This window comes from Lagenorhynchus albirostris, chromosome 3, assembly GCF_949774975.1.
Source record: "Lagenorhynchus albirostris chromosome 3, mLagAlb1.1, whole genome shotgun sequence".
In the NCBI taxonomy this organism is placed as follows: domain Eukaryota; kingdom Metazoa; phylum Chordata; class Mammalia; order Artiodactyla; family Delphinidae; genus Lagenorhynchus; species Lagenorhynchus albirostris.
The window spans coordinates 62,844,977-62,859,398 of NC_083097.1; the positions used below are offsets into that span (position 1 = coordinate 62,844,977).

Here is a 14,422-nt window from a genome sequence, read left to right on the forward strand (position 1 = left end):
GTTTTCTTTTCTTGGAACATCTTGAGTTTGGGTACCAGAGTAATGCTGTCTTTATAGAATGATCTGGGAAGTATTTACCTTTCAAATTCCTGGAAGACTTTTGTAGAACTGGAATAACTTTTCCCTTAAAAATAAACCATGTTGGGCTTCCCTGGTGGCGCAGTGGTTGAGAGTCCGCCTGCCAATGCAGGGGACGCGGGTTCGTGCCCCGGGCTGGGAAGATCCCACATGCCGCGAAGCGGCTGGGCCCGTGAGCCATGGCCGCTGGGCCTGTGCGTCCGGAGCCTGTGCTCCCCAACGGGAGAGGCCACAGCGGTGAGAGGCCTGCGTACAGCAAAAAAAAAACAAAAAAAAAACCCCCCAAAAAACATGTTAACGCTATAAAAAAGAAAGCTGTAGTGATTGTATTACCATCAGACAGAGTACAGTTAGAGCAAAGAATATTACCAGGAAAAAAAGAGGGTCATTTATAAAGTGAATCATTTCATAATGACATAATAATTTTCATATTCATTTCATTAAAGATAAATTCACCTAAATAATAGAACAATTCTAAATGTTTATGCAACTAACAGCAGAGCTTCACAACACATAAAGCAAAAACTGATAGAACAGCAAGGAAAACTAGAAAAATCCATAATTATAGTGAGGGATTTCAGTGCTCTTCCCTTAATAATTAATAAAATAAATCTAAATCTAAATAAATCTAAATCCCCCCCAGGATTTAGATTTGAACAGTAATATCAGGCAACTTGACATGATTCACATTTGTGGAGCATTTCACCCAACAGCTACAGAATACACATTTATTTTAAATGTACACTGAACACTTACCAAGACAGACCAACCATATTCTGGGCCACAGAACAAATCTCAATAAATTTAAAATGATTCGAATTATATGAAGTATGTTCTTTGATGATAATGGGATTGAATTAGAAATCAAAAACAGAAAGGTATCCGGAAAGTCTGATACTTGGAGACTAAATAACATAAATAATCCGAGGATCAAAGAAAAAAACCCATATAGGGAAATTAGAAAGTATTTTGAAATGAAGTAAAATGAAAACACAATATATTAAAATGTGTGGGATACAGCTAACACAGTACTTTGAAGGAAACTCATACTACTAAATGCCTATATTACAAAGGAAGAAACATCTCAAATCAAAGACCTCAGTTTCCAAGAAACTGGAAAATTAATTTTAAAAACTTCAAAAAAGAAGAATAAAGGAAATAAACGTAACAGTAGAAATCAATGAAAGAGAAAAGAAAAATAAAGAAAATCTATGAAACCAAAAGTTGACTTTGAGATTTGAAATCAGTGAGATTAATATTGCCTCTTGCCAGGTCGATCAGCAAAAAGGAAAAAAGACACAAGTTACCAATTTCAGGAGTAAAAAGGACAATAAAGGAATATTGTTAACAGATTTACACGAATAAATTTCAACAACTTATATTTTCACAACTATTAAAGCTCACTCAAGAAGAAATATTAAATATTTGTTTTATTAGTGAATGTTAGCTACTAAGGCAGGGAGTTGAGTCTGGGCTTTATAGATAAATAAGGGTCCCCAAGCAGCTCTCAGTTCATTAACGGGAAAAAACAAAGCTTAATACTGATCAGTGTAGAAGAGTGAGGGAAAACTTGGCCAGGAAAATCTTCTCTGGGGAGGAGTCACCCGGCTGAGAGACAGGAAGGATCAGTAAAAAAAAATGTTTATCAGAATTTGAGCTTGAGGAGCGGGTCCAGGGCAGCTCTCCGCCAACCACCCTCCTCCGTCTGCCGCTCCGCCTTTCTCTAGGCAGTCCCAGCCCTTCCCCTACGCGCTCGCGCTTGCTCTCGCAGCTGCCGAACGTCCCACGCCCTCCCAGCCGGGCCCCCAGGAGCCGTGCGCTTGCGCACTCGAGCGAAGACCTCGCAGGAGAGAGTGAGGCGGCTGCCGGAAGTATGACCTCCGTCCCCCTACTCGCCGTTTCCATCCGGGGTCACGTCGGTCTTCCGGGTGTTTCCGACAGGGCTTTCTACGCCGCTTTTTTCCGGCTACATTTTGGTCTTCCGTCTCTTGCCACCTCCCTCGAGTTCCCTCACCCTTGCTGCCCCTGCCTTTTCTTGTGTCGTACCTCCCCGGCCGCCGAGCCCGGGAATTAGATCGCAATCCGGAGCCGGAGCCGGGCCTACCCATTCCGCGCGGGCACTACCACCTTTGGCTCTGGAGAAAGCTAGGACCGAGCGCGCCGGGCCGTCCCTGCTCCGGCTCTGGAGCTCCTGGGCTGGCGGTGCCGGTAGATTCTCCTGCTTAGCCTTCCCCGAGGACACTTGTGAGTTAGGGGGTTTCGGAGAGGAAAGCAATGGTGTAGGCCCGGGTGGGGGGCGGGGCGCCGGGAACTTTTTCGGAAACTGTAGTGTTTTGCGTGGGAGGTTCCGGCATAATCTCTCTGATATCCCAGACGTATGGGCGGCCCCCAGGCTGCGGTACTTTCTGAAGAATCTTAGGAACTCTTAAACGTTTCCCATTCGTTTGTCTTTCTCGCGCCCCGTCCTCAGTCTAGGACCAAACAAGGAAGACTGTCTTGGGACACTGCATGGGGTTTCAAAGGGTGGTGAAGAACTAAGGTAAATATCAGGATTACTAATTTAAAATTTAAGACTTTTCACTAAATAGTTGTGAAATTGTCTCAGTTTTTAGCTTTACAGGAAACCGCACAGGTTAGGACTGTCAGATTGTTGTCTATCCCTTTTGTTTTTGCACCGTTCAGCCTTTGTAGATAGGTTCTCCATCTCTCTTTCTAGGTCAGAACACGGGGGGTTTATGTGTCTCATAAATCCTCTACTATCCAAGTTCCCTGCCTTGTTTGATCCTCTCTCAGCTCTTTGTTTAAAATAGCAGTCGTTTATTTATATTGGTACACCAATAGGGTGAACAAAAAAGAAAATGAAACTAAAACTCAAGCTACACTGGCAACCTAACAAACGTGTGGTGTATGGTTTTGTGGGGAAAGATCAGAACCGAACACTAAGTCTGCGTATTTGAATTACAGGCGACATACTACTTTTGTAAATACCCTCATGTTGTATGCTTTATTACCACAAGGCTTTAAACATGGCATTAACAGCTAGAAGGCTCTTAATATGTACTGATGAATAGCCAAATAATAGTAGCAGTACTCTGTTGGTGTGAATAGTCTCAATTCTGTCTGATCAGGAAGTGTAACAAGCTGTGTGTGAAATAGGTATTTAAGAAATGTCCATTTGGAATCATGTGGCTAGATTATTTTTTAATACTTGGATGGGATCTAATTCTTGATCAGAGGGGATATATATATAGCTGGTTGACTTTGCTGTACAGTAGAAACTAACACAACATTGTAAAAGCAACTATACTCCAATAAAAATTAATTTAAAAAAAGGACTGTCGTTATCAAAACCTGTGGGTGGTTTGAGAGAGGGTGAGCAGGATTTAGGAGTTGGACTTGTTGCATTATGGAGAAAAAAAGTGAGTTTAGGGGATCAAAGGCATTTGGACAAAGTGGACAGATAACTAGATTTGCCACTACATTTCTGGTTTTTATACTAGGTAGATTCCACTTTCCAGAGAATCTTGATGAAGGAATTATGTAACCTTGAGTGTTCTCTAATTCCTTGGAGGAGAGGTCAAGTTTAGGACAGAAATTCCGGGTTGTAAGTTATAGGACCAAATGCTATATCACTAGGAATTACTTTGTGAACTACTCCTTTACTACCTTGTCTCATATATGACTATTTACAAATAAATCTGTGTAACTTCCAAATGGGCAACCTTAGTCAAGAAGTAATCCTTAAGATTCTCTCCTTAAGGCAAGAACCAATGCAACAGTTTTAAAGCAGTTCAAAATTTACCTAGATTATTCTTTTTTATAGTCAAGCACAGATTGAGAAATTGATAATTTTCAAACTAAGAAAAATAGGATACCACCAATATCTGGATTTTATTTATCATAAAATTTCTTACACCTGCTACCATGGTTAATGTGGAGTAATTTTTTTTTATGGATCATTGTCTACTTGGTGAAGAAGGCTTTCATTCAGAATATAAAGAAAAAGATTTAAAATTTTGTAGAGGTCCCCTTAAATCTGGTATGGTAATAGTTTTGCTGGATTTTATTCTCAGAAACTCTATTCTGTTTAAAAAATGATCCCTTATATTGTTTTATTATAATAGGTTATTATTTTGGTGTCATTTTTATCTTCATCAAAATTAGTGTTAGAATGTATTAGGAGAAATATTAGAAAGAGGAATTGAAATTCATGGGCTTTTGGTTTACTTCCTTATCTCTAGATGGTCATGCAGAATACTTGTGTTGGAGAGCATTGAATGTCATTGATTACATTCCCTAGGAATGATCCTCCCCACTTTGAAGGCTGGCCTGGTTAAGAACCAGACTTGAGGGCCAAAAATTCATCCTGAGGAGAACCCGACAGATAACTTTGTTTTGGAGGCGCTGGAAAACCTTTGATGCTTATCTGGTAATTAGGGATAGGCTGATTTAGATAACTGCCCTAAAGTACACTTTTGAGTATGGAATCATTCTCAGCTTTTAAGCCGTGGTCGTTTGAGGAGTACTTCTGGGCTACAAGACATCTTTTGACTTATTCTTAAGTTTGAATCTGACCATGTAATGCAATAGAAATTAGGTGAGGTCTGGGCTATTATGTCATTTTGGGTCTCAAGCCTGAAGAAAAACACAAGCATATTATTTATAGGTATAAACAAAATGTCTAGAATTTTAACTACGAATTGATTTAAATAAATCTGAATATAGAGTGTTTTAATTCTAGTTTTTCTGAATACAAATTTCTTCTCTTGTTTGATCAGATCTATAGTATCTGTGTTACAACAAAATTAAATATCAAGCAAAATTCATTATAATGAATTGTATTTAATGTCATTTTCTCATGAATTCTTTGAAATAGTAATTGTTTTATGGGGAGTTGAGTCAGAGTAGCAGAGTCAAGGAAGCCAAGAAGGAGTGTAAGCCCAGGCAAAGGGAGAAGAAGGCATTAGTTGACAGCCTTAGATCTGGCATTCTACAATTATTGAGTGTACTTTTAATAAAGAATTCTCTGGAATCCTGCTTGGTTCAAGATATTTCCTCTGATCAGTGAACATCAGAGAGTACAGTTTAGCAGATTTGATAGGATTGATTTTTTGTTTTAATCAATTTCCTATAACAAGGGATAAAGGCCTGCTGAAGAAAGCTGACAAACTCTTGTTTTCTGGAGGTAACACCTTGTCTCTGGTCCAAATTAGAGTCAGGCACTTGGGATGGGATCTGATGGTGGCCCAAGACTATTGTCCATAATCTGTTATGAACCTTGGACTGGTGAATCTCACTCTTTGGCCAGTCTAGGAAATTTTAATCTTACAGAATTGAAAAGGAATAAAGTTTCTGTGAGTGACTTATTTGTCTCTTCCCAGATCTTTCTCTTTTCTCTCTTGTTGTCTCCTATTCTAATTTTTCCAGCCATCTTGTCTTAGTCCCAGAGGCAATTACCATTTCTTTTAGCAGCTTATATGTTATTTTCCTCTGTTGTTCTAAAAAAAAAAAAACAACGTAGAAATTTTTATACAGCTTGGTTTTTGGATTGACATCTACTGATCTACTGAAAATGAGGATTTACCACTTTTATGTACCCTCTCTCATCATAAATTGTGAGATTTATGTGTGTATAAACATGTAAATATATGTAGCATATAGTATATTTTATGTAGCATATGTAATCTATAAATAAATACAGTGTAGTAAATATATAATAAATATATTACAATTTCTGTTTAAATCAGTATGTTCAATGTTCATGTTATTGTAAGAACCAAGTAGGTGACTGATTATATTTCCTTTTTTATATGACCTTTTGAGTGTGTTTTGTCCGTAGTTTAGAAATTTATTATTAACTTGCTGCATTTCTGTTCCTATACTTTCTGCTCTGTTAGCCGAACTCCTCTCTGTGGTCAAATATATAAGGTAATCTACCAGTTAATCTTTTTCCTCCTTGGATATCTTCTTGAAGACCTCTATGTGTTCTAACTTAAGCTGTTTAGCTTCCCTTCACCATCATCCTGGGGAATTTGTCTCTGCCCTGTGTCAGAGCTCCCTTTTCCTAGATCCCAGATTTTCTTTTCATTTTTCTTTTTTTGATACTTTACATGTCTAAAAATGTTTTTATTTTCCTTTTGCACTGATAGTATAGCTGGGTATAAAATTATAGCTTGAAAGCATTTCCTTCGGAGCCTTGAAGGCATTCACTTCCTTGTTTTGTTTCCACTGTTGCTACTGAGAGGGCCAAAGCCATTTTGATTACCATCCCTTGGTGTTTTTTTTTTTTAATTGAAGTGTAGTTGATTTACAATGTTGTGTTAATTTCTGCTGTATAGCAAAGTGATACAATTATACATTCTTTTTTATATTCTTTTCCATTATGGTTTATCTCAGGATATTGAATATAGTTCTCTGTGCTATATGGTAGGACCTTGTTGTTTATCCATACCATCCCTTTGTTTATAACATTTTCTTTCTCTGTAATATTTATAAGCTTCTTTTACCTGATATTCTGAAATGTCACTGTAATATACCTTTATATGTGTGTGTGTATGTATATATATATATGTATATATATATATTCAGTTGTGCTTTATACTCATTGGGTCCTTTCAATCTAAGGCTTGGTGTTCTTCAGTCTTGGACATTTTCATGTTTTATTTACTTGGTAATTTCTGTGTTTTCTCTGTTCTTCCTGGAACTTCTGTTGTATTGGATGTTGGACCACATAATTTGGTTTTATTATATTTTTTTCTCTTACTGTCCTGCCTCCTGTCTGCCCTCACCAATTTTTCCTTTTTGTTCATTCCTCAATGTTATTTTTAGCTTTCTGCTGGATATTTCTGCTTTTAATTTTCCAAGAGCCCTTTCTGCTTTTTAAAAAACACATTCTTATTTACATATTCAATGTTATTTCATTAATTATGGAGGTTTTTTTTTTCCCTCATTTTTCATTTGTTGCAGGTATTGTTTCTGTTTATTCCTAGGCCTTTTTTTTTTTTTTTAACTTTTGATGATCCATGGATGTCTGTTTTCTAACTAGAAATCTAAATTGGAAGCTTATGTGCATGAGTAGGCAGTTCAATAGTAGGCTTCACTGTAGGTTGCGAGTGAGCTTAACTTTTTCTTGGTGAGCGACTGTTCCTATGTTACAGGTTCTTTGGTTACTGTATTATATGGTTTCTTGTTCCATTATTCCATAGATGAGTTTTCTAATTGCCTGAATTGGGAATGCAGGCTGGGGATCCTATTTTTACTTTGTAGACTTAATACTTGTTTTCAGTTTGTTTTCTTACCCTACTCTTTGTAAGTCTATAGCCTCTTGGGGTCAGTCATTGCAAATAATAAATATCTAGTCTTCTGCTTGGGGCAGTGAACGATTCTCATTGCTTTGTACCTAGGTTTTCCCCATTCGTGTGGAGCAAACTGTCTTTTATTGGAAGTTCTTTTTATAAGTTGTTTAGACTTTGAGGGGAATCTCAGCATTTTATAAATAGTTATTAGGTGATACAAATTCCATCCCTTGTTTGATCAGATCTGTACGATCTAAATCCTGGGAATCAGGTTGTCATATGACAGCTTATACCTTTGAATAAATTACATTGGGAATAAATGTAAGAAATTGTAGGATTTCATTAAATGTCTCACTTGGGTGGTTTCTTTTTATTATCAGAGTATAGTGGTGTTAACTTGATTCTAAAAGATTTGTTGATATTAGGATAAATTTATTAGGGAAAATTCTTCACAAAATTAGAAATGCACAGATTTTACTATCATTTGAATAATGTGGTTAATCTAGATTTAAAATTTATTATTAGTAAGTTTTTTTGTTACTTATGGTGTGACTTAAGAGATCTGTTTGAACTTTAAAAAATAACTTTGCAAATGAAATTCGTAACTTGGTAACTAATTGTTTATTAATTAGCAGATGCTAGTTATCAAAGAGTTCAATGTCTTTAAGCTATAATAAATTATCTTTAAAACTATTGTAGGTAGAAGAATACATGTTTACTCTTAGTGAACAAGAGCATGTTCCCAAACTCAATTTTGGGTCGCCCGCCTTTCACTCCAAACCATCAACAACATAATAACTTCTTCACCCTGTCACCAAGTCTTTATTCGCACCAGCAGCTTATAGATGCACAGTTCAACTTTCAGAATACAGAGTAAGTACGGTGTTATTTTGGCCCATGTCATTTGTAAGTTTCATTTTCTACTTGACACAAATCCTTTTTATATGAAACATTTGGAGCTAGAGAAAATGTCATCATGTCTTGTTTTCTTGTGATCAGTGAACTGTTTAGTTTTTCTGAAATTAGTTTTTTGTTTTTAAGGAAAAAATGTATACTACTACTGTTCTTTCTTTGTCTTTGGTAGCTTGTCTAGAGCTGTATCATTACAGCAGTTGACATATGGAAATGTCAGTCCAGTACAGACCTCAACTTCCCCATTATTTCGAGGAAGGAAGTAAGTATTTCTTACTTATTTTAAAAGAAAAAATTGCATTTTGGGGAACTGTTTAACACTGTATCTTGTATTAAGTTGAATGGACACTATGCCCTACATTTTGTTTTCTGGGACCTGTGTGATCAGTCCTGTAACAGAATTTTAAAACTTCAAAGTATTTAAAAAATTTTAGGGATAACTGTCTTCAGATAACTACTTTTAATTGAGATTTTTAACTAAATAAGAAGGGTTTCCGTATCTGTTTGTTAGGGCTGCCATAACAAAGTACAATAGACTTGGTGGCTTAAACAACAGAAATTAATTTTCTCAAAATTCTGGGGGCTAGAAGTCCAAGATCAAGGTGTTGGCAGGTTTGGTTTCCCCGGAGGCCTCCCTCTTTAGCTTATAGATGGCTGCCTTCTTTCTCTGTCCTCAGATGGTCATCCCTCTGTCTGTGTTTTCGGTGTCCTAATCTGTTCTTCTGAGGACACTAGTTATATTGGATTAGGGCTCACTCTAATGACCCCATTTTAACTCAGTTACTTCTTTAAAGGACCTGTGTCCAAATACAGTCACATTTTGAAGTACTAGGGGTTAAGACTTAAAAACATATGAATTTTGAGAGGACATAATTCAGCCTATAACACCTTCTTTCTAGTAAAGTTTACTATTTGATTTGTCTTACACAGGTAAGTTTCCACAATAAACGTTATTATAGTGAAAATTTCTACATGATATAAAGCTTTCTATAGAGAAGTCAGGAATCAATTCATTTTAACCAATTTGATTAAAAGAAATTGATGTATCATGGGGTAATTATGATAGAACTTTAGGGGTGATTATTAAAATAATATTTGGCAATATTTGCAAGATATTACTATTTATAGTCTGTATAAACATTCCGTAACTTTTATGTCCAACTAGAAATAACAGTAGCTAAGAATTATTGATCACTCACTATGTGTAGTAGGCATTGTTCTAAGGACTTTGCAGATAATGGTTTGACTAAGTTTCACAACACTTTATGAGGTAAGTACTGTTACGCCTCTTCTTTTGAGGAGAAAGCTGAAGCACACAGAAGTAATGATCTGGTTATTCAGGTAGGAGTAGCATAACTGGGATTTGAAACCAGGTGGTTTGGCTCTACATCCCATACTTAGAAGCACTGTGAATTGTTCTTCAAAGCTGCCATTGTGGAAAACTATATAATGATGCTTAAATTATTGACTTTATTAAAATTTTCATTTTTTAGAAATTGCCTTGATAGCCCATTTGTGAATCATGAATGAAAATAAATTCCACTAGTTCATAATTATACATATGTAATTTTAAAACTAAAATTGACATTCTCAATAGAAGGTATTCGGCATACAAAGCTCTAAATTTTATGTTTAAAAAATGTTAAAGGGGCTTCTCTCGTGGCTCAGTGGTTAAGAATTCGCCTGCCAATGCAGGGGACATGGGTTCGAGCCCTGGTCGGGGAAGATCCCACATGCTGTGGAGCAACTAAACCTGTGCACCACAACTACTGAGCATGCGCTCTAGAGCCCGTGAGCCACAACTACTGAGCTCACGTGCCACAACTACTGAAACCCACGCACCTAGAGCCCGTGCTGTGCAACAAGAGAAGCTACCACAATGAGAAGCCTGCGCACCACAATGAAGACCCCGCTCACCGCAATTAGAGAAAGCCCGCACGCAGCAACAAAGACTCAACACAGCCAAAATTAAATGAATAAATAAATTTTTAAAAAATAAAAAAAAAATTGAATATACACTTATGTTTTTAGCATCTTTACCTGTGGGTAGGAGTACCAGTTATTTTGTGGGTCTGTCAAGGAGAGAGTAATTGACATAATCCCAAGAGTATTAAAATAAAAACCTTCAGGTGACTATGACTCATAAAATTTTAGAGTTCAAAAGGAATTGGATAATTTCCTATGGTGTAAACAACTTAAGAAAGTAAATACCTTTCTTTTCCCACAAATAATTACTTTTAAATTATTTTTCCCTTTTTGTTTTGAATATTTTTAAGCCTCCAGAAAAATTTGAATAGTACAATGAACACCTTGTGGTTTTCCTAGATTGATCGGTTCTGCGAGATTTGTTTTATTCTGCCTTTTTCCTTCCCTATCGCTACTTTTTTCTGAGTGATATGAAAGAAGGTTGTTGACATCGTTGCACTTTACCCCGCAACACATCAGTGCATTCCTCCTAAGAACAAGGATATTCTCTTGTATAACCAAAAATATATTGATCATGCCCAAGAAATTTAACATTAGTACAATACTGTTATCTGAAATGCAGTTCATTTTCAGATTTCTTTAGTTGTCCAATGTCTTTATATAAAGCTTTTTCAAAAAGTAACTGTCTCTTAATTTGGTCTTTCCTACTGATAAACCAGAACATGGGTGATCTCAAAGAGCCCTTTTTTATATATAGCACTCAGTTCAGTTAATCTTATCCTCCCTATGTTAGAGTTTGGATCTTTTATTGTTAGTGATTCTATAAATAGAAAGTCTTCTGCCAAGTTTTTGCTGCTGATAAGAAGTATTGTGGTAGTTCAAATGCAGGAGACCAACCCTAATGTATATATGTGGTTTGTTTTTTTAAAAAATATGCATCATTATTACACATTTTTCCTAAAGCGTTCTCTAAGGCATCTCTTATGCTGAAAATGAATATTTTAAGATTGATTTAGAGCTAATGTGGCCTCGCTGAAAAAGTCAGTATTGTCATCTATTTATATATTTTTAGTGTTTTCTATTTGTAATCAGAAAATTATATCTTTAATCACTAAGGTATATTGTTTGTTTTCAGGAGATTAAACGATGAAAAGAATCTTCCTCTTGATGGTAAACGACAACGTTTCCATTCACCTCACCAAGAGCCAACTATAGTTAACCACATAGTGCCTTTATCAGGTGAAAGAAGATACTCAATGCCACCATTATTTCATACACACTATGTACCAGATATAGTCAGAGGTGTTCCGCCTTTTCGAGAAATACCATTTTTAGAACCTAGAGAAATCACACTGCCTGAGGCCAAAGATAAGGTAATTTTAATGTAGATTTTAGTTTTATCTTTTGGGAAGTTAATATAAATAGTGTATTGAAAGTATCAGAAATATCTAATGTCTTGGATTAAGTAGAACATGCCCTTTTTTGCACTATTTAAAGTACTATTCAGAGCTTTCTGTCTAAATTTGATTCTTTGATTTTTGTGAGCTGTTCTTCTATGGAAATGCAGCTTTCATATCAGGATATCAGATTTTCTGTGATTCATAAAAATCTGGGATTAGAGCCTAAAACGTTTGATTTCTTAGTTTAGAGAATTCTGTTGTTACCTATTCTTATTACAGAAAAACAAGCTTTCATATGGATATTGTAGTAAAGTATTAAAAAGCATCTTTTGGGATATTTGTTTTTATCATGAGGTTTTTAATGTCAAAAATAGAGAACCCAGGAGTCAGTGAGAAAGTAATACTTCCAAAGGGATATGATCAGGAAAGATTTATCAAAAACATTATTTGTAAAAAAAATTTCGAATAAATGAAATGAAGCTCTTAAAATAATAATTCTTGGGAAATGACATTATCAGCATTGGGGAACAATGAGTTATTTAATACCAGTATTAGAAGCATATCTCTTCTCTCTGCCCATATTTAGTGAAACCTAAAAAAAAAAATTCTGGGTAATTTAGAAGAGTTTATAATGTAAATATCTGCATTCTCTGGAATTGTCTGTGGCTTATATTTGTTGTTTTTGCATTTTCAAAGCTGCACTACTCTGGAGAAATATGACATTTGTAGGCTAAGGAGAAGAAGCCTGAAAAGAGTGTAGTGACTTTATTTTGGGTTCCTAGCAACCAGCGTAGGTCTGGAACATAGTAAGTGTACAGAAAATGTTGGGTCAAAAAGGAACACTTGCTGCATTCCTTAGTTGTGCTGCTTTTTATTCTCCTATCATTCCTTTTTTTCTTTAATTGAGATGTAATTGTATCATAAAATTCTTTTTTTTTTTTTTTGGCTGCGTTGGGTCTTCGTTGCCGCACACGGGCTTTCTCTAGTTGGGCAAGCGGGGGCTACTCTTCATTGTGGTGTGCGGACTTCTCATTGCAGTGGCTTCTCTTGTTGTGGAGCACGGGCTCTAGGTGCGCAGGCTTTAGTAGTTGTGGCACATGGGCTTAGTTGCTCCGTGGCATGTGGGATCTTCCCAGACCAGGGCTTGAACCCATGTCCCCTGCATTGGCAGGAGGATTCTTAACCACTGTGCCACCAGGGAAGTAAGTCCACGTAAAATTCACTCTTTTAAAGTGCATGATTCAGTGGTTTTTATTATATTCACAAGGTTGTGCAACCATTACCACTGTCTAATTCCAGTACCTTTTATCACCCCCAAAAGGCACCTTGTACCCAGTAGCAGTTCCTTTCTCATCTCTGCCCCTCTCCCCCAGCCTCTGGCAACCACTAATTGCTTTTTTATCAGTATGGATTTGTCTGTTTTGAACATTTCATATAAATGGAGTCATACAATATGTGGTCTTGATTCTTTCACTTAACATGTTTTCAAGATTCATCCATGTCGTAGCATTTCTCAGTTCTTTATTCCTTTTTATAGCTGAGTAATATTCCATTGTATAGATAAACCATATTTTATTTGTGCATTCCTCAGTTGATGGATTTTTGGGCTGTTTCCACTTTTTGACTATTCTGCTATATCTGTGTACAAGTTTTTGTGTGGACATGTTTTCATTTCTCTTGGGTCTATACCTAGGGGTGAAATTGCAGAGTTATGCAGTAGCTCTGTGTATAACTTTTTGAGGAATTGCCAACATATTTTCTAAAGTGGCTGCACCATTTTACATTTCTACCAGCAGTGTGTGAGTGTTCCAGTTTCTTCACATCTTTGCCAACACTTTTTATTGTTTGTCTTCTTGATTATAACCAGGTGGGTTATAACCTAGTGGGTGCGAAATGGTATCTCATTTTGATTTTGATTTGCATTTCCCTAATGACTAATGATGTTGATCATCTTTTCGTTTGTGTGTTGGAATGTGTATCTTCTTTGGAGAATTGTCTATTCAGATCCTTTGTCCATTTTTAAATTGTTTTTGTTATTCTTGTTGAGTTGTAAGAGTTGTTTATATGTTCTGAATACTAGACTTTTATCAGATAGATGATTTGCAAATATATTCTTCCATTCTGTGGTGTCTCTTTTTACTTTCTTGATGGTCTCCTTTGAAGCGCAAAAGCTTTTTTCATTTTGATGAAGTCCAATTTGTTTTTCTTTGGTTGCTTGAGCTTCTGGTGGCATATCTAAGAAACCATTGCCTAATCCAGGGTCACAAAAATTAATGCCTCCATGTTATTCTAAGAGTTTTATAGTGTTCTTAGATTTAGGTCTTTGATCCATTTTGAGTTAATCTTTATATATGATGTTAAGTAGGGGATCTAACTTAATTTTTTGCTCTTGGTCCAATTGTCCCAGCACTGTTTAAGAAAAAGGCTGTCATTCTTTTCTTACTGTGAAGTAGGAAAAGCATTTAGTCAATACCAGTGGGAGGAAGGAAAAAGCAGAGTGACTAACTTGGGATGTTTTGGTACCCCCCCACCCCCCCTCGACTGTTTGTCCTTTCTTTGCTTTCTCATTTTAAAGAAACTCATGTAATACTATATTGTGAAAGCCTGTGGTATAAATCACATGAGACCAATTCTTTGAATGACGATATAACCGCCTTTTACTACGTGTGGGTTTTTGATATATACATGCAGGTAGGCCCATTTTTTATGGAATATATTATGCATGAGTATTGAAGTTCTCTATTTTTGCATTTATTTATTTGTATGTTTGTAATAGTTAATTCTTAGAACTAACTAAATAACTACTAGTTC

General features: G+C 36.2%; 1 protein-coding gene across 8 annotated transcripts in view; it reads left to right on the forward strand.

Moving 5' to 3' along the window:
* Window positions 1-1,994: 1,994 nt before the first annotated feature.
* Window positions 1,995-14,422, forward strand: part of TENT2 (terminal nucleotidyltransferase 2) — a 57,221-nt gene continuing 44,793 nt past the window's right edge. For 4 of the 8 annotated variants that reach the window (XM_060143186.1, XM_060143192.1, XM_060143191.1 and 1 more), the window contains exons 1-5: window positions 1,995-2,322; window positions 2,549-2,617; window positions 8,073-8,246; window positions 8,458-8,547; window positions 11,347-11,584. In XM_060143186.1, the coding sequence (XP_059999169.1) occupies window positions 8,110-8,246; window positions 8,458-8,547; window positions 11,347-11,584 (465 nt within the window). In that variant the 5' untranslated portion in view covers window positions 1,995-2,322; window positions 2,549-2,617; window positions 8,073-8,109. Of the gene's footprint in view, window positions 2,618-4,319; window positions 4,508-5,613; window positions 5,694-8,072; window positions 8,247-8,457; window positions 8,548-11,346; window positions 11,585-14,422 lie in introns of all 8 variants that reach the window. The other 4 variants (XM_060143187.1, XM_060143189.1, XM_060143188.1 and 1 more) reach the window with 4 other exon arrangements.